Source organism: Typopeltis vanoorti, chromosome 12, assembly GCF_054136105.1.
Source record: "Typopeltis vanoorti isolate ZY-2024b chromosome 12, IOZ_Tvanoo_1.0, whole genome shotgun sequence".
In the NCBI taxonomy this organism is placed as follows: domain Eukaryota; kingdom Metazoa; phylum Arthropoda; class Arachnida; order Uropygi; family Thelyphonidae; genus Typopeltis; species Typopeltis vanoorti.
In genome coordinates, this window is record NC_143560.1 from 2,800,528 (window position 1) to 2,828,237 (window position 27,710).

Consider the following 27,710-nt stretch of genomic DNA (forward strand, 5'->3'; position numbering starts at 1 on the left):
ATTCCACTGTATAAGACCCTGATCAGACCACACTTGGACTATTGTTCTCAGATTTAGTCCCCAGAATTTGAAGGGGATAAATTAACTGTGGAAAGGGTACAAAGGCGGATAACAAAGACAGTTTCAGGACTGTACAATGTTAGTTATTATGAGGATCGGCTGAGGGAATGTGGACTGCAGAGTTTGGTGGATAGAAGAAGGAGAGGTGATATGATTCAGAGGTGGTTACAGGGTTGACACTGGGGAGTTCTTTCGCTTGGTTTAACAGCGGGAAGGAGTGATGACAAGAGGCCATCCCTGGAAGTTACGAAAGGAAACTGTTTGCAAGAGGGTGAGGAGTGGTTTCTTTGCATGGTGGGTGATTGAACCATGGAATGCATTGCCTGATGGAGTGGTGAGAGCGAGAACGGTCAATGAGTTTAAGGAATGGTATGATAGACTTTGTGTTTCTCAGTGGGACCCGCCCCCCTCAATGAGTCTCGATAGACTTGTGTTTCCTAGGAAGGACATCCCGCGATGAGTCTTTTAACTCCTTGTAGGCCTAAATAATAATACCACCCTTTTATTCATATCATCAGTTTCCTATCCATTCCCATTTGTTACAGTGTGGCATCCTGTCATACACCTTTGCAAAATCCAGCAGTATCATCATGTAACCATTCCCTTTATACAACTAAATTGTTCTCTATTATAAAAAGGTAGTAGTTTACTAAAGGATGACTAACCCTTCACAAAGTCATGCTGTCCCCCATCATATTCTTATCCACCCATTCCTAAATTCTTTTTTTCACCAACTTTTCCATTACTTTTACCACCACTTCTGAGATACGTTTTGGTTTATAATTTGGCACTATCACAGATTTAGATCCTCTTTTATGCAAAGGAATTATTTTACCCTCCTTCCACTCTCTTGGAACATTGAGACTTAAATTAAACATTCTAGTCAAAGGCATTGCCAGTTCTCCTGCACATTTTTGTAAAATGAGAGCCAATATCTCATCCAATTTCACAACTGCATTTGTATTCAGATTCTGTACTATACTAAGTACCTCCAATTCTTCAACATCTGTTTTCATATCAGTCCCTGTCACTTTTATCATAACACTATCTTCACTTGGATGATATACCCTTAGCAAGGCTTGCCGGCCTGTTTGGCCGAGTGGTTAGCATATCTGCTCTCCAGCCAAAAAGCTGTGGGTTCAAATCACACTGTGAGCATGGATGTTTTTGATTGTCTGTGAAAATAGTGGTAGTGGTCGATGGTAGATGGTGCTAGTGTAGATGATGAAGGTCGTTGCGGTTAGTGGAGTGGTGCGGATGGAGAGTTGTAGAGCAGGTGCCCTCCCTTGATGAGTCTTTGAACTCCCTGGAGGTGTTATGTAATAATAATAATAGTAATAATAATAATAAAAATTATCACTCAGTAACTCAACAATTTGTCCATCTCCATTACCTCTCTATCACCTACACTCATTAAAGTTATCCTTCCATAGTATTGCCACATAGCAAAAAAACTCTGGGATTTTCTTTTGCCCATTCAGCTAATTTCTTCTCATAATCTGATTTTAAGTGAAGGTTTAAGTGAGGTTCACAGGCAGGATGAACATTTAATAAAACTAAAAAATGTAGACTACTTATACTATTATGGGAAAACTAAAGGACAATATGGAGTGGGATTTCTAATTAAGAAAACAATTACACACCTTATAGAAGAATTTAATTATACAGGCGAAAGATTAATAGAAATTACACTTAAAATAAACTCTAAACTTAAAATCAGGATCATCCAAATACATGCTCCCACCTCATCCCACACTGATGAAGAGATAGAAGCATTTTATGCAGTACAGTAACGAGGATATGAAGCGCCTGTTGCAAGTGTCTAACTTGCGCTTCACTAACCCAAAAATGACAAAATTTGGAAAATTTAAATGTAACAAGTTAAATTTTACTAAATGCAATATGTTAAATACTTACTATTAACCCCATCAAAATGAGTTGCAGTGTGTTGCAGAATTTGTGTGTCTAAAGCGATGTATTGCCGAAATTTAAAAATACAATTTAAAATAGTGAACTTTTATATCTATTTATTTATTTTTAACGTTTTGCACACCAAACCTAGTTGCACCTGTAGCGGGCACCTCTTTCATCACGCCCTCGTTATGGCACTGATTTTATGACTCACTGTAGCACACTCTAGACAAAAAAAGAAATAGCAATCAAAACTTTATTATAGTAATGGGTGATTTTAATGCCAAAGCAGGTCATCCCATTAACCAAATAGATACAACAGGACCATACACATATGGTACAAGCAGCAAAAGAAAATGGACATGGAGAAGTCCAAATGGAGAAATAAAAAATGAAATAGATTATATACTGTGTAATAATAAAGAAACAGTTCAAGATACCTCAGTACTAAATTAAGTAAAAACAGGAAGTGACCACAGACTGGTCAGAGCCAAAATTAAAATAAACCTCAAATTGGAAAGAATAAAATGGTTAAACAACAAAAAATCAAGAAGTTTTGGCTAAAAACTTATCGAAAACAAGACGAAGGATTACGAAGAAAAATTCAATCAAAAACTAGACTTAATAAATATAATTGAAAAAGAAGACAAATAAAATAAGCAAAAAACCTAACGGAAGTAATAATCTCAGCAGCCAATGAATTCAAAAGCAACAAACAACAAAAAGACCATAAACTTTCAAAGGAAACCTTACAACTACTAAAAAAGAGATGGAATTTGAAACAAGACAAAAACTTAATTTCTAAAATAGAATATGCAGAACTATGCAAAACAATAAGAAAAAGGTGAGAAATGAAATAAGATCTTATTATTATTATTATCACGAGCAACTCCAAGGAGTCCTTAGACTCATCAAGGGAGGCCCTAAACATCATGTCCACACAACTATGTGATATTCTCACAGTATCTATCATACCGCACCTTGAACTCACTCACCGTCATAGCACCCACAACAGACTCTGGCAGTTTATTCCACTCATTTACCACTCTAAAAGTAAAGAACCCAGCTCTAACACCTCTGCTAACCACACTCTTGCCCAGCTTCCATAGGTGTCCCCTAGTTCTCCCACCACCAGTCCTGATCTCAAAAATATCCTCTGAATTAATCCTATAGAAACTCTTTAGCAATTTGAATGTCTCAATCATATCTCCCCTTTTCCGCCTATCAACTTATTTCTGCAACCCACAAATCTTCAACCTGTTCTCATATGGTTCATTCCATAGACATGCTATTATCTTAGTCACTCGCCTCTGGATCCTTGATCCACCTCCTCCCCATCAAGAAGGAACCTAGGTGACCAAATCTGGGCACAGTAGTCGAGATGAGGTCTTATCAAGGCTCGGTACAGAGGTGCAATAACTTGCTTGTCTCTGCTCGTCAAGGTATTTTTCAACAACCAAGTAAGTTGATGATCTGATTTAGCTACTTTTGCAATGTGCCCCCTTAACTTCATCTCCCTATCCACCAACACTCCCAAGTCCCAGGCCTCATCAATCTCCTGGAGTACAGTTCCACCAATGTGGTATACTGCTGCTAAACTTTTCACCCCAAAATGCATAACCTTACATTTTGTCACATTAAATTGACATCTATTCTCCTTAGCCCAGAACTCCAATCTATCCAAATCATCCTGCAAAATTTTGACATCTTCTGCATTCACTATTGCCCTACCCAACTTTCCATCATCAGTGAACAAATGAACTGTTCCTCTCTGATCCTACCCTATATCATTAATGAACAAATTAAACAGCAGTGGTCCAAGAACAGAACCCTACGGCACACCACTAGTCACAGGCAATCTTTTGGACTCTACTCCTGAGTAAACTACTCTCTGATATCTCTCAATCAACCACCCACCTATCCATCTCACCAACCCTATATCCATTCCCATATGTTGCAGCTTACAGATTAGAATTCCATGTGGTATCCTTTTAAAGGCTTTAGCCAGGTCCAGCAGTATCACTGTAAACCCATTACCCTTATCCAGTTCAGCCGTCACTGTGTTATAAAACCTGAGCAAGTTACTGAGGCATGATCTACCCTTCACAAAGCCATGCTGTCCCCCATACAGTATCTCATTTTCATCAATCCATTCCTGTATTTTTCCCTCGACTCCTGATATGCTGATCGGTTGGTAATTTGCAACCGTAGTCTCGGATCCTCCTTTATGCAGTGGAACTATTTTCCCCTCTTTCCACACCTTCGGGACTAAACCAGACCCGAGATTCATATTAAACAACATGGTCAAGGGCACTGATAATTCTTTTAGCCGCTTCATGCAAGACCCATGCTAGTATACCATCCAATCCCACAGATGTATTCAATTAAGGTTGTGTAATAGACTATTCACCTCCACTTCATTCATCACAATTCCCGTATAAACTAATGGTTCCTTCATTTTTTCAATGTCACCACCTGGATGATATACATTTGCAAAGTGCGTGCTCAGTAACTCCACTATATCGACTGGTTCAGTGACCTCCTTACCATCGTCATTCCTTAAAATCATTTTGCCGTGTACAGTTTTTTCTTGCTTGCAAGAAAAAACTGTACACGGCAAAATGATTTTAAGGAATGAAACAACTGTTTGGGATTCTCTTTAGCTTGCATAGCTAGTTTCCTTTCATAATTCGCTTTTGCTTTTTTTTTTACCACACTCGTTACCCTTCTGGCCTGCACTTTATACCGTTCGTGTGCCTGCAGGTCACCTCTTTCTTTAAATTCCCTCCACAGTTGTTTCTTTTTTTGCAGCTCAAGCTTAATGGTGTTATTCATCCATTTAACCCCTACTTGTTTTACTATTCGGACCCTAGGTATACAATCAGCCATAACCTCCTGTAAATGCTCCTTGACCACTTCCCATGCTCTATCGACATCCAGCCCTTGCAGTTGTACATGCCATGGCACTGATCCAAGCAATCTCCTAAGCTTGTCATACTTGCCAGCATGGTAATTCCACATATACCCTGTCTTAATCGAAAATTCCACACCCTTAGCCCTCCCAGGTCAAGACCTTATGATCACTCTCACCAACAGGTGGCAACATGGTAATATTCATTACAGTCAAATTTTCAGATGCTATTACTAGGTCAAGCACTCTCACACCCCTAGTATTTTCAATTACATGCTGTCTCAGATAGTTATCCCTTAATAACTGAATAAAATCCATTTCCTTCCTCACATGTGTCCTCTCCTCCTTCCAATCAATGTTACCATAGGTGAAATCCCCCATAATAATTACCCTCCTTCCACTCATTTCATCAATTTGTTTATGCATACTATCTCCACCATCTATTCCATCACCTGGTCTATAGCAGCGCCCAACTGTATATTTTATTCTGCCAGTCTCAATCTCACACCAAATAGCCTCAAATGAGCTTTTTTCACTATCCTGCAATATAACTTCAATTCTACTTGGCTGCAGTTCATCAGCTATCATCAATAACACCCCTCCCCCCGTTTTATTCTCTCTGTCCCTCCTAAACACACTATAATCTACAAATTCTATCCCACTAACTATATCATCTTCCGTCAGCCATGTTTCACTATTGTCAATAACCTTTGGTGGCAAGGAAGGGCCAATCAAGGCCAAAAATTCTCCCTTCTTGTTCCTAATACTTCTGGCATTAGTATACATGAAATACAGTGATCCCTTTGTCCCACCCCTATCTTGATGCGTTATTCTAAATATTCCATTCCCATTTTTTGTCCTTAGTACTGGCTCGGGTACATTATATACATTCTTACACTCAACTGTCTCACTGATGTACGCATAATCACTCCTCTCCCCCCTCCTTGGTAGTTCTAGTTTCCCTGGTTCTGCACATCCATTTTCACTTCATTCAGCAACACTTTTTCCAGTCTCCACACACCTAACACAAAAAAAAAAACAAAAGAAACAATTGAAACAATAAAAATATGAAAATACTAAGAAAACATTTATCAGTTGGCAAAAGTCAAATAACTGCAATTAAAGATAAGAATGGAACTACAATAAGGAACCAAGAACAAATCCTAAGCAGGCTAGAAGAATTTTATAAAGATCTCTATAGTGATCCTTCAATAGATAAAGCAAATATAAATAACTCTTCTCCGTCGCATATGGAATTCATCCCCCCCCCATTCACTTCAGATGAAATAAAACAAGCATTATAACAAATGAAAAATGGAAAATGACCTGAACCTAATTTACATAGAATAATGTTAAATGGGGAGGAAACAATATGATTCACCATGTCACAAACTTACTAAATGAATGCCGAGAAGAGGGGAAGATACCAGAAAACTAGAAAAATGCTACTCTGATACTGTTATTTAAAAAAGGGGACAAAGAAGAAGTAAAGAACTATAAACCAATTAGCATTCTCTCTAATCTGTATAAAATTCTCACAAAAGTAATAACAAACAGATTAACACCTCTTCTAGACTCAAATCAACCAGCAGAACAAGCAGGATTCCATAAAGGCTTTAACACAATTGATCGTATCCATGCAGTAAAACAAAAAAATAATAATAGAAAAAGTAGAAGAAAACCAATTGCCTCTCTGTTTAGCCTTCACTGATTATGAAAAGGAATTTGATTCCATTAAAACTAATGAAATAATCAGAGCACTCCAGAACCAGGGAGTTCCTGGAGAATAAGATTCTCATCAGACCACACTTAGACTATTGTTCTCAGATCTGGTCCCCAGGATTTGAAGGGAATAAATTAACTATGGAAAGGGTACAAAGGCAGATAACAAAGATGGTGTTGGGACTGTGCAGTGTTAGTTATGAGGATTGGCTGAGGGAGTGTGGACTGCAGAGTTTGGTGGATAGAAGGAGGGGTGATATGATTGAGATTTTTAAACTGTTGACAGGTGGTTACAGGGTTGACACTGGGGAGTTCTTTCGCTTGGTTGAACAGAGGGAAGAAGTCATGACAAGGGACCATCCCTGGAAGTTACGAAAAGAAACTGTGAGAAAGAGGGTGAGGAGTGGTTTCTTTGCATGGAGGGTGGCTGAACCATGGAGTGGTGAGAGCGAGAATGGTCAATGCATTTAAGGAGTGGTATGATAGAGTTTGTTTCCTTGGAGGGACCTCCCTCAATGAGTGTTGATAGACTTGTGTTTCTTAGAAAGGACCTCCCACAATGAGTCTTTTGACTCCATGGAGGCCTGAATAAAAATAATAATAATATGATAATAGTAGTAATAATAATAATATGATAATAATAATAATAATAATAGAATAACATGTAAGAAAGTTTTAAAGCGAATAAAAGTTGAACAGCTCTCAGATGTGAACTGTAGCCTAAAATAAACAAAGATTATTGAAGAAAAAACGAAAGAGTTTGAGAACAGGAATCAAACCTTGGAGATTCAGTGGCGAGCCTTGAAAAAAGCCCTGATTGATTCAGCCAGAGAGGCATGTGGAGAAGTTGTCTGCAAGGATAGAACAATTAGAACTCCATGGTGGACACAGGAAGTTAAAGAGGCAGTGAAGGAAAAGAAGAAAACATATTAAAAGTTCCTGGCAAATAAGTCAGCTTGTGCTCTTAGAGAATACAAAGACAAATGCAAGAATATAGAAAATAAATATCAAGAAGGTGGTAAAATACTCTGGAGGTTGTCGAAGAAGCTTAGGAATGGAGGAAAGAGTGCTGTAAAAGGAGTTAGAGATGATAAAGGTGACATGAAAACGGGAGAAAAAGATATCCTTGAAGTATGGAGTAATTATTGAAAAACTGCTAAATGAAACAAGCAGTGATGATAGCACAGTGGTAAAAAACACTGACCAGGCATGCAGTCAGGAATACATATCCATACTTGAAGTAGAAAAAGCAATCAAAGGCTTGAAATGTGGAAAGGCAGCAGGAGTAGATGATATTCGACCAGAAATGCTGAAGTATGGTGGTATAAGAGTCTTACAGTGGCTACACTGCATAGTTCAGAAAGCCTGGACAGAGGAACGAATTCCCGATGATTGGAGTAGAGCTCTCATAGTACCCATATATAAAAAGGGAAATAAAACTGAATGTGAGAATTACAGAGGTATTTCCCTACTGAGTGTTCCTGGCAAGATCTATGCAAGAATACTTGAGAAGAATTGTGGAAGAAAAGCTTGGTGAAGAACAAGCTGGATTCCGGCCAAAATAGGAGAGTTCAACTTGGCTGGAGTGCATTCAGAAAATTGAAAAGCATTTTTCAAAACAACGATGTCCCACTTTATTTAAAAAAGAAGACATTTAACCAGTGTGTACTTCCAGTCATCTCATATGGTTGTGAAACTTGGTCGCTAACAAAAGCACTGGCAAATAAATTAACAACAACTCATAGAAAAATGGAGAGGTTGATGCTAGGCATCACATTAAAAGATAAGAAGCAAAACTCCTGGATAAGAAGCCAGACTAGCATCACTGACATCATTCTTCACCAGAAGCGACTAAAATGGAAATGGGCCAGACATCTATCCAGAAGAGAAGATGAGCGATGGCCCACCATACTAACGAACTGAATTCCAAAAGAAGTGAAACGAGGCTGAGGACATCCTAAAAGAAGGTGGAATAATGAATTGTCAAATTTTGTTGGGGAAAATTGGTTAACCATTGCCAAGAATAGAGAAAAGTGGAAAGATCTGGAGGAGGCCTTTGTCCAGCAGTGGACAGAAAATGGCTGAAAAGAAGAAGAAGAATCTGATTTTTCCTTCCTTACCATGCTGGTCACCTTTCTCCTTATATATCCTCCACAACATTTTCTTTGTTTAAAGCTCATGTTTAATGCTACTACTCATCCGTCTGATTTACCCTCCTGACCTTGGGTATACAGTATCATATTGCTTCCTCCAGATATCCCCCATGCACTGTAAACATCCTTCCTTTGCAGATCTTTAAGACATGTTACTGCTTCAAACTGCCTCCTAAGTGTATCATAATCACCTGCCTTGTAGTTCCCCATTGTTAACTGTAATTTCCACATGTTTGCTACCTCCCAAGTCAAAAACCACATGATCACTTTCCCCAATTGGTGGTAATGTAGCCACCTTAATTAAGGACAGATCTTCTGATCCTTCCCAAGTTCCTTCCATCGCATTCTGCTTCAATTATCTCTCGATGAGTGCATAAATTCCATTTCCTTCCTTCCATGTGATCTTTCTTCTTTCTAATCCTCTCATAATAATCACTTGAACTTCACTCATTGTACTAATTTGCTGATACATGTCTTCCAGTTCATCCATGGAACCTTGGCCTATAGCAACAACCAACTGTATATTTTGTCTTATTGGTAAATCTCACACCAGATTGATTCAAAAGACCTGCCATCTGCATGACTGACTCCCATGCTTGTTAGCTAGAATTCATCTGCTATCATCAGCAGTATCCCATCCCCTCTTCTATCTACTCTCTCTCTCTCCTCCCTGAAAATATTAAATCCATCACATTCTATCCTTGTAATTAAATCATTTGCTGTTAGCTGTCTTACAATTGCCTATAACGTTTGGTGAGGTCGCACTTACCAATGCCAAAAACTCCTCCATGTTACTATTATTATTATTCGTGACACCTCCAAGGAGTCTGAAGACTCATCGCGGGATGTTCTTCACAATACTTCTGGCATTAGTATATAGAAACTGCAGCATCCCTGTAGGTCCCCAACCACATTTACTTCCTTAATTGACTACCCTATTCAATATTTTTGCTTGAGAGACTACATTCTGCACTTGTTAGTCATTCTCATACTTATTTGCTTTATGGGTGCCTTCACACACTCATATGCATCCACTTTAATTTCTTTAGTTTTCCTGACTTTACGCTTCCACATGCTCAGTGAACAAATCTCTCTCTCTAGATACCCAATTCTGAATCCATTTAAGGATATGCATCAGCAAATTAGTACATTGAGTGCAGGGCAAGTAATCATTATGATATACTTGAACTACAGAGGCATAGATTAAAGGAAGCTAAGATCTGGGAGAAAGAAATGGAATTTATTCACCTGCTAAGAGATATTTACTTGAAACAGTATGTGATAGAGAGGACTTTGCAGTTTCTATTTTATCTAGCAATATGATCAGAAGATCTATCCATAACAAAGTGGCCACAAAACATCCACTACAGCTTTTCTGGCTTGGTAATGTCTTCTGTGAAGCCACGAAATTAATTATAACAGAATTGATGGCACAGTTTATTCCACGTCCCTTTAATTGTTGATTGCTTCACTTCCCCCTAAGAATCAGCAATGTTTTTGATTGCTGATTCTTAGGGGGGAATCAGCAATTGAATGTTATAATTCTTTCAGAACTCTCTCAAGGCCATCAACATCATCTTCCGTAGCCCTGACTGCTTGCGGGAATGTACGTCATAAGTAATAAAGCCTTAAATGCAGAAATGACTCCCTGGTCCATTGGCTGTAGTAACGGTGTAGTGTTGGGTGGTAAAAATATGACCTTTACATTAGGGTGAAGGTCATCTAAAGATGTTGGATGTCCAGAAGCATTGTCCCGCACAAGCAGAATTTTAAAGGGAATTTTCTTTTACAAACCATAATGTTCCATAGCAGGAATAAAACAGTTCAAGATCCAATCTTCAAATATGGCAAATGTGACCCAGGACCTTAAATTTGACTTCCAAATAACGGGAAGAGCTGCTTTAATAATGCGGTGAAGTGTGGATTTGTTTACATGCGCGAAACAAACTAGTTCCCGAATTATTAATTATCCTTAATGTGGAGCCTTGGGAGCCCTTTCGTAAGTACGGAAAGCCCTAAGTCAGATCGTCTGTAACCCAGGGACCGCCTGTGTGTGTGTGTGTGTGTGTGTGTGTGTGTGTGTGTGTGTGTGTGTGTGTGTAGAAAGTATTTCACCTTGGGTATAATAAATGTTAAAGATACCAAGCTATTTTAAACCTGGTTTTACTCCATTTCCCAAGTAAGCAAACAGACAAACAAGTCAAGTTTGCACCTGCAAGTGTTGCAAGTCTAGCTGACCCTGCATGTAGTGCAAGACCAAGGCAACTCATGGTAAAAGAAGAACAAGCTCTGATCACTAATCTTAATATTTGCCCTTAATTCAAAGCACATCTCCTGGAGGAGATGTATGATGCTTTGTATTAAAGGCAAGGGGGCCACTACCCAGACCAGTTTCGACCTTTATTGAGGTCTCATCAGTGGGAGCCAGGCTAGAAATACCAAGATTTTAGTAATACAGAGGTTATAAGTATTTTACCAAAACAAGTTACCATAAGGTGTTTTAACCTTATTAAATAAAAATCTCAGGAATGGTCTGGGTAGTGGTCCCCTGCCTTTAATACAAAGCATCATACATCTCCTCCAGGAGATGTGCTTTGCATTAAGGGTAAATATTAAGATTAGTGATCAGAGCTTATTCTACTTTTACCATGAGTTGCCTTGGTCTTGCACTACGTGCAGGGTCAGCTAGACTTGCAACACTTGCAGGTGCAAATTTGACTTGTTTGTCTGTTTGCTTACTTGGGAAATGGAGTAAAACCAGGTTTAAAATAGCTTGGTATCTTTAACATATATATATATATATATATATATATATATATATATATATATATATACTCTCTATATATAAAAAGATAAGCCGAAATTTGAAATGTTTTTATGTCATGTTTTTTGTCTTACCAGCCTGGAACTTTGGGGGTTGGGCGCTGCAGGTGCCAGGGGGGGGGAGCCCCCTAGTATATATATATATATATATATATATAATTCATAAAAATAGAAAAATAATACAATTATCCTATCCATGGTACAAAAATGTACTACAGGTTTTGCAAATAACCTTTCATGAGTGGGAGCAATATTAAAAAAAAAACTTAGTATATTGTACAATTTGTGCAAATACAGCTTTGAGATTATATAGCATAAGAAGCATAAGAAACAAGGCGGATGAAATGGTTGCACTAATTGTGTCTGTGTACCCAGAGATTGTTGGAATAAGTGAGACATGGTTAGATGAGGACGACATCCTGACAGGAATAGAGATGGAAAGGTATGATGTGTTTCGTGAGGATAGAAGGGATAAAAAGGGAGGGGGAGTGCTATTGATGATAGAGAAAGAGTTATGTCCATACAAGGTAGAGATGCAAGAGGGAAATAGGGCCAGTGGTTTTGAGGCAGTATGGTGTGAGATAGAGGTGAATAGAATCAAATACTTGGTGGGATGTTGTTATAGACCTGGTAATGTGGATGGTGGTGATAGTGAAATGTATAGTCAAATAAGCCAAGCAAATAAGAAAAGGGTGATCATTATGGGTGATTTTAATTATGGCAATATAGACTGGATTGAAGAGATAGCGACTGGAAGTAAAGAAAATGAGTTTCTTGAGTTTTTGAGGGATAACTACCTCAGACAGTATGTAACAGAGGGCACACGAGGATTAAGGGTCTTGGATTTGGTCATCTCATCGGAGGATGTAATTATAAATGAGGTGTTAAATCATCCACCAATTGGTGAAAGTGACCATGAGGTGATTACCTGGGTGGTTGCCAGCAGTGCAAGGACCCCTGTGAAAAAAGGGTATATGTGGAACTACAAGGGGGGGTGATTATGAAGAGCTCAGGAGACAGCTTGCAGATGTAGCATGGAATGAGGAGTTAGCTGGAAAAGAGATCAATGCAGCTTGGGGGATTTTCAAAAACTATTTAGCAGATGCAATGTCTAAATGTATACCACGGGTGAGAAGGTTAAATAAGGTAGGTGTGAGATGGATGAATAAACAGATTAAGCATGCAATACAGAAAAAAAAGGCATTGTGGAGACAGCATAAGAGAAGTGGAAGTAACCAATTTCATGAGGTCTACAAAGACCAGGCAAGGAGGGTGACTTGGTTGGTGAGAGTAGCTAAAGAGAGGTATGAACAGCAGTTAGCTAATGAAGCCAAAAAGAATCCTAGGGAGTTCTTTCGATATGTAGCCAGCAAAAGAAAGAATGATTATGGAAGGATGACATTGATTGGAGGAAATGGTATAAAGACAGCTGTTGCAGAATGTGTTGTGGAGATACTTAATGAACAATTCATAAAGATCTTTCAATCTTGTGAATGTGACTTCATGGAGAGATTAAGAGCAGTTGATGATGGGGAGGAGAGACTGACTGTAAGTGAGCAAGAGGTGTTTGGGGAGTTGAGTAAACTAGATGTAAATAAGGCTGTGGGACTTGATAATATATCACCACGTATTCTGAAGGAGTGTGCCAGAGAGTTGACACCTGCCTTGACATATTTTTTTAATACGAGTCTTGCACTTGGTCAAGTTCCTAAAGAGTGGAAGGAGGGCAAGATTGTGCCACTTCATAAAGGAGGTGATCGAACTCAAGCATCAAACTATAGGCCTATCTGTGTGTCAGGTGTTGTGGTTAAGTTGTTGGAGAAGCTTGTGAGAACTAGGATCCAGAGTTGGGTTGACAACAATGGTATAATCTTTGATGGACAGCATGGATTTGCTAAAGGGAGGTCATGTTTTAGTAATCTACTTACTTATTACAATAAAGTGACTGCTTCCTTGGACAGAGGAGAAGGATACACAGTAATATACTTGGATTTCGCAAAGGCTTTTGATAGAGTACCTCATGATAAGTTGACAGTCAAACTAGAGCAGATGGGGTTAGATATTAGATTAGTGCATTGGATTGGAGACTGGCTATCTGATAGGTATCAACAAGTTGTGTATAGGGGTGCAATATCCAGGAAAAGGAAAGTCACTAGTGGAGTGCCTCAGGGGTCTGTTTTAGGGCCATTACTATTTAACTTATATATTAATGATATTGGTGAAGATTTGGATGGAGATATTCAGTTGTTTGCAGATGATGCAAAGTTGGGACGAACCATAAAGAGTAGTGAAGATGTTGTGGCCTTGCAAGAAGACTTGAATAAATTGAGTGATTGGGCAAGCAAATGGGGATGTGAGTTCAATGTTGCAAAATGTAACGTTTTAAAATTTGGAAAACAAAGATGGGATGCAGAATTTATGCTTGGTGAGAATATATTGTTGGAAGTAGAGGAAATAAGAGATCTGGGGGTGATAGTGGATAAGGATCTAAAATTTAGGGGACACATCGCCAAAATTGTGAAGACAACACAAAGACTTCTGGGAATGATGCGGAGGACACTGACATGTAGAAGTAGGGAGATACTTGTTCCAATGTATAAGGCTTTGATTAGGCCACACTTGGACTATTGTGCCCAGATTTGGTCACCGGGTTTTCAGAAGGATGAAGAGATGTTGGAAAGGGTCCAAAGGCGACTGACTAAGGTAGTTTCTGACCTCTGGAATGTTGAGTATGAGGAAAGATTGAAAAGATGTAATTTGCAGAGTCTCGTGGAGAGAAGGAAGAGGGGAGATATGATAGAGACCTACAAGTTGGTAAGGGGTTGTTATAGGATCAATGGTGGAGAAGTTCTACAGAGAATAGTGGGAGATCAGGGGAGAACCAGAGGTCATCCCTGGAAACTGTATAAGGAGGGTGTGAGTAAGGGAGTGAGAGTCAGGTTTTTTTCGTGCAGAGTTGTGAGTGATTGGAATGCCTTGCCTGAGAGCGTGGTGTCTGCAAGTAGTTTGAATGTGTTTAAGACACGGTATGATGAGATGTGTGTGTAAGATAAAAGGACCTCCTAGATGAGTCTTTGACTCCATGAGGTCTTGTTTAATAATAATAATAATAATAATAATAATAATATAGAATATCAGTTTGCACATTAGGAAAATGTGCAAAGGAATTTGCATTGCCTCTGACTAGGCTGTTTAACTTAAGTCTCTGCTCTGGTAAAGTCCCAAGGGATGAAATAAAGGCAAAACAGTTCTATTGCATAAAGAGGCACTAACACTGTGGTAGCAAATTATAGACCAATAGTATCTAGGCATGCAGTAAAAGTATTGCAAAGTAGATCAAAGATAGAACTCAGAAATCGATGAATCGCTGACTCCATGGAGATTAGATATTAATAATAATGTGATATTTTATGAGGGCACCACAGATTTGTGAAAGGTAGGTCATGCATGAATAATTTACTAACTTTTTATAATAGTGGCTACTCAGTTCGATAAAGTGAATGGCTACACAATGATATGGCTGGATTTTGAAAAAAGAATGTTTGACAGGATATCTCATTTTGTCATGCAGCTTGGAACAAATGGTGATAGATATAAACTTGTGATTCGGATACAATTCAGGAGAAATCAGTTGACTAGCATGATACAAGAATCTGTGCTTGGACCACTGTTGTTTAATTTGTGCATAAATGATATGAAGGAAAATATTCTGTTGTATGCTGATGATGCAAAGCTGGGTAGCATAATAGTTAATTAAGGTGAAGTAATGAGCTTGCAGGATGATTTACATAAGCTGACAGTATCGATGAAAGATAATGGATACTAATTTAACCTTCTAGAGGTCATGGCTGATCTGACAGATACAAACAAATTGTTTAATATAAATATTCTCGCAGATATCCATTGTATAAGCTATACAATGACAAGCTGTGCATGCATATATTACGAGTGATATTCTACACTGTTTATGAGGTCAGATTTGGTTTAACAAGTGTTATGTAAAGGTGTGTGATATTTGATAGTAAATTGTATCTGAGAGATACCGCAAACTCTGATGTCGGTATAGTATTGGTTAATTTTTTTTTTTTAACATTGAAAATGGCTGTAAAAATATACTGATTAGATAATCCATCAGATGTTGAAGAGAAACTGACGAAGCTGGGATTTGGGGTTACTAGTAGAAAGGTTGAAGTTCACAGGGCATATTGTTAAGTGTGCCAAGATAGCTGATAGAATTACTTGGTCACTGAAGAAGCTAACAAGTGGAGAGAAATTATCATTCCTCTTTATAAGGGGGGGGGGTTGCTGCTGCCAAATGTGGATTACTATGCTAAGGCCTGGTCACCTTGGTTTTTTGGGAATGAGGAAGTGATGGAGAAGATCCAAAGACAAGTAACCAAGACTGTGAGTGGTCTGTGGAATGCTTCCTATAATGATAGAATGAAGGTTTATGAGTTGTGGAAGTTGGGTTGATAGGCAGAAAAGAGAGGATATGATAAAAACATTTAAATTAATAAAAGGGTTTATAGGAATGACACAGAGTAAATATTTCAGCTCAGCTAGAGAAGGCACAGTGCCAATTATATTGATGGTACCTTTATAGCTTGTGTCCATGTGTATGTGTGTGTATTTATGATGATGATGTCCTAAATATAAGGGTTGCATTAATACATTAATTATTTACATTAACTAAATACATTGATTAGTTATTTCATTTTAATTTAAAATTACACTCTCAAACTTTGGGTCTACTCTGTTACATGCTGTTTTAGGTAATTACTTCTTAGTGGCTGTATGAATTTCATTTCCATTCTTTCATAATAAGAGAGAAATTAGTCGGAACACTAAATTAGCTGTATACAAGACAGTGTTCAAACCAGTTTTAACTTATGGATCTGAGAGCTGGGTCAGAAGTAAAACACTTGACCAAAGACTAGAGACCGCAGATATGAGAGTTCTGAGAAAGATTATAGGCGTGAACAGATGGCATCAATGGCAACATCATATTAAAAACAAGGATATTAGGAAAGAACTTGACATTGTCAGCATCCAGGAATGCGTTAGCAGAGCTAATCTCAGGTGGTATGGTCACCTAAACAGAATGGGCAAGGAAAGATTAGCAAAACAAATGTTTTCTGCCAAGTTGGCAGCAAAACGACCCAGAGGAAGACCAAGATATAGGTGGATTGATACGGTACAAAGTGCTTTAGACGATAGAAATATAAGATCTGATAATGTTGGAGTCTTGACAAGTAACAGACTGATTTGGAGGAAAATTGTAGATAGGAAGTTAGTAATGATATAATTTTTTCATGTAGTACTATCATATCCTGTATACCCCTTGTGGGTACATGGCAGGAATTTGATGATGATGATGATGATGATTCTTTCAAATCTCATTTTCCACTTTCTAATCCATGTCTTTATAGATGAGGCCTCCTATAATAATTACTCAGCCTGCACTAATCGTGTTGTTAATGGATGGCATTAAGATCATTCTGTGCACTCCCTGGCCTAGCAGCTACCAGTTATATATTCTGCCCTGTTGGCCTCTATTCACACCAAATAGCCTCTATTTGGTGTGAATAGAGGAGAAGAAGGGTCTAAGAGGAGAGAATGTAAGCATGTTGTATCTTTAGGGAAAATAGAGGAAAGATGACATAGGAGAAGAGTAGGCAAGAGAAATAAGGAAACAACATGCTTACATTCTCTCCTCTTACTATATCAACTTCCATTAATAAAATCTCACTAATGGTGATATTTTTTGGCCAAGTAATCTAACCAATGCCAAAAACTCATCACTCTTATTCTGGATGCTACTGGCATTTGTATACATTCATTTCTATATCCCTTGAGCCACATTTACTTTTGTATCTTTGAGTGACCAATCCATTCAGATTTGAAATCTGCAAAACAAACTTTTCTCCAAATATCTAACTCCAGAATCATTGAAATATAATCCTTTATTTCTGAATCACTGAAATATATATATATATATATATATATATTATATAATGAAATATATATAATACACAACTCCCTTTCATCCATTAAATTTGCTATTTGCAATCACAGATCTTCTTAAATAGGGGAACAATCAGCTCCTTATCTCTATGTATCAAATCTCCACTTCATAAATACATCAATACTTTCACCATCTTTAATGTGTCCTTGGAACTTACACTACTGTGTCCATATTGTGAAAACATGGCTTAGTGAAACATTGCTGACAGAAGATGATAAAGCTAGTGGGATTGAATGCGACGGGTATAGCGTGTTCAGGAGTGACAGGGTGAATAAAAAGGGGGGAGGAGTGTTATTGATGATAGCTCATGAGTTGCAGCCAAGGAGTATAGAAGTTGAACTGCAGGATAGAGAAAAGAGCACATTTGAGGCTGTTTGGTGTGAGATAGAATCTAGCAGAACAAAATATACAATTGGGTGCTGCTATAGACCAGGTGATGGAATAGACGGTGGGGATAGTATGCATAGGCAAAGAAAAGAAATGAGTGGAAGGAGTGTAATTATTATGGGTGATTTCAATTATGGTAACATTGACTGGAAAGAGGAGAGGGCACATGGGAGGAAGGAACTGGATTTTATGCGGTTATTAAGGGACAATTATCTGCGGCAGCATGTAGTGGAAAATACCAGGGGGGGGGGGGAGAGTGCTTGACCTAGTAATTGCAACTGAGAATGTGGCTGTAACGAACATGACCATGTTGCCACCAATTGGAGAGAGTGACCATAAGGTCATGACTTGGGAGGTGGCTAAAGGAGTGGGATTTACAATTAAGACAGGGTATATGTGGAATTACCGGGCTGATAAGTATGACAAGCTTAGGTGTGTGCTTGGCTCAGTGCCATGGCATGTAAAGCTGGAAGGGCTGGATGTTGATAGTGCATGGGAGGTGGTTAAGAAGTGTTTGCAGGAGGCAATGGTTGACTGTATACCAAGAGTCTGAATAATAAATCAAGTAGGGGTTAAATGGATGAATAACACTATTAAGCTTGAGCTGCAAAAAAAAAAGAAACAATTGTGGAGGGAATTTAAGGAGAAAGGTGACCAGCAGGCGCAGGAACAGTATAAAGCTCAGGCCAGGATGGTAACAAGGGTGGTAAGAAAAGCAAAAGCGGATTACGAAAGAAAATTGGCCATGCAGGCTAAAGAGAATCCCAAACAGTTTTTTCCATATGTTGCAAGTAAAAGGAAAAATGTTCATGGTAGAATGATCTTAAAAAATGCTCAGGGTAGGGAGGTAACCGAATCAGTCGTTATGGTGGAATTACTGAGCGAGCACTTTGCAAGAGTACATCATCCAGGTGGTGACATTGCAGGAATAGAAGAACCAACAGCTTATACTGGAATTGTGATGAATGAAGTAGAGGTAACCAGTCTATTACAGAACCTCAATGTCAATACACCTGTGGAATTGGATGGTATACCAGCTCGAGTCGTATGTGAAGCGGCTAAAGAATTCTCAGTGCCCTTGACCATTTTGTTTAATTTGAGCCTCAGGTCTGGGTCAGTGCCAAGGGGGTGGAAAGAGGGGAAAATAGTTCCGCTGCATAAAGGTGGTTCCAAGGCTGCTGTTGAAAATTACCGGCCAATCAGCATAACAGGAATCATTATCAAGGTCTTGGAGAAAATAGTCAAGAGGAAAATACAAGATTGGATAGAAGAAAATGGAATACTGTATCGGAGACAGCATGGTTTTGTGAAGGGTAGGTCATGCCTCAGTAACTTGCTCACGTATTATAACACAGTGATGGCTGAACTGGATAAGGGTAATGGGTTTACAGTGATTCTACTGGACCTTGCTAAGGCCTTTGACAGGATACCACATGGAATTCTAATCAGTAAATTGCAGCATATGGGGATGGATATAGGGTTGGTGAGATGGATAGGAGGGTGGTTGACGGAGAGATATCAGAGAGTGGTTTATTCAGGAGTAGAGTCCACAAGACGGCCTGTGACTAGTGGTGTGTCACAAGAATCTGTTCTTGAACCACTGCTGTTTAATTTGTTCATTAATGATATAGGAAAGGATCTGAGAGGAACAGTTAATTTGTTTGTGGATGATGCAAAGTTGGGTAGGGCAATAGTGAATGCAGATGACGTTAAAATTTTGCAAGATGATTTGGATAGATTGGAGGTCTGGGCTAAGGAGAATAGATGTCAATTTAATGTGACAAAATGTAAGGTTATACATTTTGGGGTGAAAAGATTAGCAGCAGTTTACTACATCGGTGGAACTGTACTCCAGGAAATTGATGAGGCACGAGATTTAGGAGTGTTGGTGGATAAGGAGTTGAAGTTTAGGGGGCACTTTGCAAAAGTGGCCAAATCAGCTCATCAAATCACTTGGTTGCTGAAGAATACGTTGACAAGCAGAGACAAGCAGGTTATTGTTCCTCTGTATCGAGCCTTGATAAGACCTCATCTCGACTACTGTGCCCAGATTTGGTCACCTAGGTTTCTTCTTGATGGGGAGGAGATTGAGAGGATCCAGAGGCGAGTGACCAAGATGATAGCAGGCCTGTGGAATGAACCGTATGAGAACAGGTTGAGGATTTGTGGGTTGCAAAAATTGGTTGATAGGCAGAGGAGGGGAGATATGATTGAGACATTCAAATTACTGAAGGGTTTCTATAAAATTAATTCAGAAGATATTTTTGAGAACAGGGCAAAAGGATGTCCCCTAGTTTTGAGAACTAGGGGACATCCATGGAAACTGGGCAAAAGTGTGGTTAGTAAAGGTGTTAGAGCTGGGTTCTTTACTTTTAGAGTGTTGAATGAGTGGAATGCGCTCCCAGACTCTGTGGTGGATACTGTGACAGTGAATGAGTTTAAGGCAAGGTATGATAGATACTGTATAAATGTCGAATAGTTGTGATGAATATGATTTGGGGCCTCCCTCGATGAGTCTAACGACTCCCTAAAGTTGCCCGTAATAATAATAATAATATGCCACAATTGCTGCTTGCTTCCTCTTATACTTCTTCTATCACAATCGCCCCCCCCCTCACCTTCAATACAGTATGCAGAGCATTTTGCTACATTGAACTAATATCTCCCTTTATTTCCCGCATCACCAACACTCCTGAAGTGTCACCATATCAATTCCATTTTTGATAGCTCTCCCCAACTAGTTAATTAGCAAACAACTGAATAATATCACCCTTACCCATTTACAATAACATTTATATATAGGTTGAATAGCAGTATATTAAGCAGAGCACCTTGCAGTATTCCAGTTGGAGTACTGCAAAGAATTGTACTTGTCATCCTTCTCCCTTCACTGCTCCATATACAACCCAATAGCTTTCTCTCAGGCAGTTCCCTATTCAATCCACTAATTTTATAATGTCTACCTCTCCATCCCCAACCCCTATTGCTCATATTAAAAGCAAGTTCTGGAATGAGAAACTAAAAGCAACACTCAATCCAAAAAATGGCAAACTAGACATTGCACAGATAATCTCACCTGGTATTTTCATAGTGCCAAATGACATGAGGCTAAGAATTAATGATGTTCATTTAATTACATTCCATTTGAAATTCTTCCATTTTATTCCTTTGGTCTTCACTGTTTAAATTTATTAAAAATCGACATCATCCATTCCTCTTGTAAATTATAATTTAGGCAACATTGATTTTCATGTTATGTAATTCTACTTTAGCTTCATATAGGCTGATCAATTTACATAATCATAGCAGTCTGTTACAAAACAATGAGCAAGATGAAATTAAATATTGATTTTAACGGTTTTGTGTTCCGTAGTTTTATTTTTTATTTTTAATCTGGTAGGAAAAATTTTAATAAGAAATTCTCTTACCAAAAGACTCTATTTTCATTTTCTCCATCAGCTTAAACATTAACCAAATGCTGTTATTTGCAATTAGCATAAAACTCATAAAGTAAACGATATGTAATTTAATGCCAACTCTTTTAAGCAGGGGGAAAAAATAAAGAAAAGAAAAAATGCCTTTACCCCATTTCAAAATTCTCATGTCTATTTCAGTTCTTTTTCATCCAATAACATACTGTTTAACATAACTGCAAAATATCACAAAAAAATCTGTTTAGATTTTACCTGAATCAAAGAAGCTCCTTGAAAAGAATTAATCACCCGTGCTGTTCCTTTTGCAATTCCTTTACTGACTGGAATACCTAAAGTAATAAAGATATAATAATATAATAATAATTATAAAGACTGTTTTTTCATTTAAATCAAAATTCATAAAATCACACCAGAATAAATAAGTTTAGAATTTTAATTGTCAGGCAACAGAAATTTTTTTTTTTCAGTTGATAGATAATCAATGATAATTTATAAGAAATTATTAGTGGTCTGACAATGCATTGCTTTTTAGGTTATTTTTGCAAAATGCATAAGCACTTATGAAAATTTTTTTGATCTGTATATATGCATTATTCTGGGACTCTGGTTGGATGATAGTTTACTCAAATCTGATATTTGGAACTGATATTTGAGCCTATTTTCCTCTTCATTTTTTATATATTTATATATATATATATCTAATGAAGAGGAAAACAGGCTTCATCATGCTTCCACATATCAGCTCTGTTTCCATAAAACTGGCAAAAATACTTAAGAATACATAAAATCAAAGCAGTATTTATCCCTTTTATCAAGATGGGATCACTACTCCAATTCATAAAATCTTGACATGGCTCACTTAAATATCCAAGTGTCTATCAGGTATGGCAGGGTTCCCAAACTGTGTTCTGGGAAAAGTGAATAAGTGTTCCGTGAAAAATTATCAAAATTAATGAGCCTCGAATGGTTTTAAATTCTGCTACAAGTTCAAACATGTTTGAAAATCAGGTGCTCCTCACTTTGTGTTTGGATTGTGCTATTAAGGCCAGCGCACGCTGGCCTTGACTCAGCCGCCTGCGTTTGTCGACACCTCCAAGCGCAAGTGAAGTATGGAGATATTCATTCTAGGAAACGTGCGGTCACAAGCAAAGTCAATGCGATGCGCTGTGGCCCAGCATGCTTGTAGTGTGTGCTGTTGCATTTTTGCGATGAGATACAGACTGCTTTGGTGATAGTGTGTGCTTAGCTTTACATTGGATACGAGACCAATGATACTCGACTCTAACCAAGGTGTTCCATTAAAATTTCAGGATATGTGAAGTGTTCCGTTGTAGGAAAAGTTTGGAAAATGCTGAACTATGGTGTGATTACCAGCCATCTTACTATGGACAGACAGAAAAATCAACTGAGATACATATTGAAGAATATGTCTGAGATAATGTATAATGTAGGTGTGGGACCTCACCTTTGTCATCATGTGTGTTCTCTTCAGCTGACCCACAAAACGACATCTAGTGTTATGGGATAAACTGGAACTATCACACCATTGCTATGACATAACCAAGAGAAGAATTTGGGAATCCTTGGGCATGGTATTAGATCCTAAACATCTAAATATAAACCCAAGCTTGTCTGAATACATCTTAGCCATCATTATACACAAATGCTTACACACAATGTGCTAAGCAATGCAATGCACAATTAGAAATATTTGAAAAAAAAACAAAAAAAACACCAGCTTCTTCTATAACTATGTGATAGAATTTAATAAAATTTCGTATTTAGGATGTATACAAAAAGTTTGTTTGGAATTTTGCACCACTATTAAATTGTTACGGGATGACAATCCTATAGCAATTTATGCATGGTTAGTCGAGTGGCTATGTGCTTCGCAACCATATGCTGGGAAAGGATTGTCCTGGGTTCAATTCCTGTCGTTGATGTGAGGCGCTTAGGATCTTTCTCAGACTTAGCCAGTCTTGAGCGTGGATTGTAGAGTTTTTCTCCCCAGTTTATCTGGGGTTTTTCCTCCCGCAAGCAGACAAACCAGCTCCATGAACACATACACACACATCTAATTCTCGGGACGGTTGGATAGCTCTGTAAGGGCTTAGGATCTCCGTAACAGGCCAATAGGCCTAATGCAAAAAAAGGAAGAAGAAGAAGATTAAAATATGTCAAGTCAAATTTGGCTTCATCAAACCATTTGTATAAGCAAAATTAGTTACTGCAAAATTATTTCTAGAGTACATAAATGAGTTGAAATTTAATGAATCAAGTTATAACCTGTGACACACTTGTCAGTTTGTTTTTTTTTTAATTTTTTACAAAAGTACCTCCTTAACAAGGTTTATTGAATGACATGATTTTGTTGTAGACAACATGATGATTCTTGCAAAAACAAAGGAAGTATCAAAAAAAAAAAAAAAAAAAAAATCAGCTAACGCCTTTTATTTCCTAATAGGGAGTAGGGCGAGGCCTTTATACCCTATCTAGCTTTTGGAGACTGGGTGGGAAGTTCAATCTCCATTAGTAGCCAATCAGAGATAGCTGGCCCATGTCTATCACTAATTATAGCAGCCACCGATGAAAAGGCTGGGAAACAAGTGCTGCCATCTCTTGGAACCTAACCCTAACAAGATATGTTACTGTCTGAAATAATGTGGGTACTACGGTCAATTTTCTTGAGTTTACGGCACGAAAAACCCGCTTGCCCGTGCCAGGGATTGACTAACTCGGGAACCGGTCGAAGATAGGCTTAGAAAAAGTTCCTCCAGTCAGCGACTAGACTAGAACCTAGGTCTAACATTGAGGCCAAGCACAGAGAATGCAAGCAACACTTCCACTGAGCTACACAGGCCTTTATACAAAGGAAGTTTGGACAATCAAAAGTTTTATTTTGAACAATTTCAGTCTGTATCGATGTAAACAAGCATAAGAGCATACCGGTCCTAATTTTCATTGCATAATAATATAGAGCATAGGACAGTAGCTTTCATTGTTTAAACTAGTCCAAGGTTTAAGACCTTAATCAAAGATTTTTTTTTTTTCATATTTACTTTTCACTTTTATTTAGAAAACAATTGAAATTATAGTAAGTTTTTAAAAGAGCCCCAGTAGCTTATCAGTTTTTACAATGTCCTTTGGCTGAAAAGACCTGAGTTTGAATCCCATCTAGGAGATGTAGAACCTTTATCTGGGCTTCTTAACTGAAGATGAGTCAGCCAGTCTCATACAGAGTTGACAGGGTTTTCCTCCTGCAAACATACAAAGTGGCCAAAAGAACACATGTAGTTGACATCCATAATACACTATGCAGATAGGATTAACTATCTTATCATAGCATTGATTAGGTTTTGAAGAGGCCAAGTTACTAGCTATGATAGCCTAGCATGCAAGAAAAAATAGAATGGAATAATTGTTTAAATTCTTTTTTTTTTGTTACTATAATTGGACGATTTTTATTAACAAAATTATCTAAAATAATAATCCCTCTCCAGTTTGATGATATTTAATGAAATTTGGATCATTATTAAAATTTATTGAATAATTTTAGTTAGATCATTTTAATGGCAAAGAGGGGAAATAAGTCTATAGTACACAAAACCAAGGTTCAATTGTTTAACTGATAATTAATAGCAGTATTATATAGCAACATGATTACAAAATGCATCTTTATTATGACTGCCTATGATCATTTTCTTACTTGTTTTATATACAAGTGCAAAGAGCATCAGGCATTATGGAGATAGTAAGTGATATTGACAGATTCAGTCTGCTGAAGGTTACTCTTGCCAGAAAGGATTACCAAAAATTAGCTATCCTTATTCACTCACCAAAAGATCCCTTCCACCATCTTGACCATCCTGGGATCTACAGCATTCCTTACTCCTGCAAATGTTTGTATTTTGGACAAACAGGAAGAACAGTTAATATCTGTCTGGAGGAACCCAGAAACTATGTCCATTACTTACACTACAGCTGTTCTGGAATAGTAGACCATGCCATGAATATGGATCACTAAATCCAGTGGGAAAAAACAAAACAAACAACAACAACAAAAAAAAATAACTACTTTTAATACAGGAGCAGATATAAATCAGAGAGACTATTTCTAGAATCCATCATAGACAAAATTCACCAAATCTGAACAAATTCGCTACCACACTTTACCACAAATCTGAGAGACCATTATCTTGAGACCGTTAGCAAGTTTTAATCATTGTATCTATAGAGGACTGTAGGATTCTCCCTTTCATACTCATTCTTTGTTGCCTTCATAGGCACAATAGTGCGTACATAGTTGTATTTCTATGTGTCCATGAAGATGCCTAGGTAACCAAGGAGAAATATTGACTTAATAATTTATTAGCTAAATAAATTTAGTTAGTAATTATTATCTTTAGATGTGTTTTCTTCATAAAAACATCAACATGAATGGTAATCAACATCTAAGCATTCACACTAGGCTGATGATGATTCAAAAGAAAATTTTCATGCCAAATTGGACACCACCCTGTGTAACATACCAAGACAAGACAAAGTGATTCTTTTTTTTTTTTTTTTTTTGGTGACTTGAAGAGTTGGGTGCGACCCAGTATTCTGGCAAGGAACTATTGAGAAGGAAGGCATTGGGTTATAAAACTCAGGTGGAATTTTCCTGTTGACAAAGTGTGATCTTATCTTGATCTGGTCATCAGTAACACATATTTTCATCCAAAGAAGAAATCCACAACAGCATCAAAACACCTTTGCTCAGACTGCTGGCACTTGATAGTTTATGTCTTTGTTCATGCCTGTGATCACGATGATTTTCTTTTCACAAAAGGTATGACCAGTGCTAATGATTATTGGACTAATCATTGTGTTATCCATTTTACCATAGTCATCACATGGATTGATTATACAGTCAACCTTCACTATTACAAACTTATATGAATCATGGGAGTAGGTTTTTATAGTGGAGAGCTTGCTAATGTGAATTTCCTTTAGAAATGGCATTCAGCATGAAGGACTTTTTGGTAGTTTGTTATAGCAAGTGAATTTATTATAAAAGTGTTTGCTGTAACATGAGTTAACCGTATCATTGTCCATACTCATGATTATAATGATATCCTTCTCACAAAAGCTATGACTAGTTTTGAAAATTCTTGGACCGATCATCATGTTATTGGCTCTACCATGACCATCAAGATTGCACCTAAATTGGAGTTTAAATGTAAAACTTCACAAAAACAGACTTAATGCTGATGCTCTGAAAGATCCTATTAAGTATTATGAGTTATAACAATATCCCCCACAATACACTGTCCACTAAGCATTGTAAGTGATAGTAGAACTGGTTGGCAATTAAATATACCCTTCTTGTTTCCTGCAAAGAAATGATTAGCTACCAGCATAAGAAACATTAATACTGGTTTCATGAAAATGACAGGAATATTCAGCTTCTGATCAATAAGAAACACAAGTCTAGCTTCCATGCCTGACAAAACGATGTCAACTGCTGTTTGACATCGTTTTGTATAAAAGAAGAGCTATGAAGAAATAAAAGAAATAAAAGAAGAGCTATGAAGAAGAATATGACTTCTGGAATCGTTTTGGAAGTTTTGGAGGTTTAATGGCATATTTATATTTACAGCACTAAGAAAGGATTAAAATTGGGATGAAAAGAATAGCAGCAGTATATTGCATTGGTGCAACTGTACTCCAGGAGATTGATGAGGCCAGGGATTTGGGAGTGTTGGTGGACAGGGAATTGAAGTTTAGGGGCACATTGCAAAAGTGACTAAAACAGCTCACCAAATCACTTGGATTCTGAAAAATACTTTAACATGCAGAGACAAACAAGTTGTTGTTCGCATGCATTTTTGGAAATTATGGAGGCAACTACCGTGTTTGAATAAAAACTTTAGTTTACTATTACTAAAATTTTACAATTCGACGTTTCGACCTTTATGTCAAGGTCATCTTCTGGAGCGTACAAATATACACAGGAAACAAGCTACACTACAATCATACTGGTTCGTTAAAGACACTGACTAACCGCTACCACAATTGTTGGCCTGACCTCTGGTGAAAAAAAAAAAAAAAAAAAAAAAAAAAAAAAAAAATTATACATCAACGCTAAAGTCCTATTATTTGTGTTGTCTACTATATACATATATTAACATTATATTAACATCATTCCAGCCAGTTGGAGTGGAATGGTTTCTAATAATAGCAGATTGGCTAGAGTCCTGACTTGTGTTGAATCTTTCAAATTAGGTTGGCTGAATGTGTGCCAT

General features: G+C 37.7%; 1 protein-coding gene across 6 annotated transcripts in view; it reads right to left on the reverse strand.

Annotated features, from left to right (window-relative positions):
* Nucleotides 1-27,710, reverse strand: part of LOC150100549 (uncharacterized) — an 844,187-nt gene that overhangs the window by 33,944 nt on the left and 782,533 nt on the right. For all 6 annotated transcript variants that reach the window (XR_016549159.1, XM_090401348.1, XM_090401347.1 and 3 more), the window contains one exon: nt 21,679-21,755. Coding sequence is in view for 5 of the 6 variants with exons in the window: in XM_090401348.1 (XP_090257474.1) it covers nt 21,679-21,755 (77 nt within the window). In the remaining variant the exon portion in view is untranslated. The remainder of the gene's footprint in view (nt 1-21,678; nt 21,756-27,710) is intronic.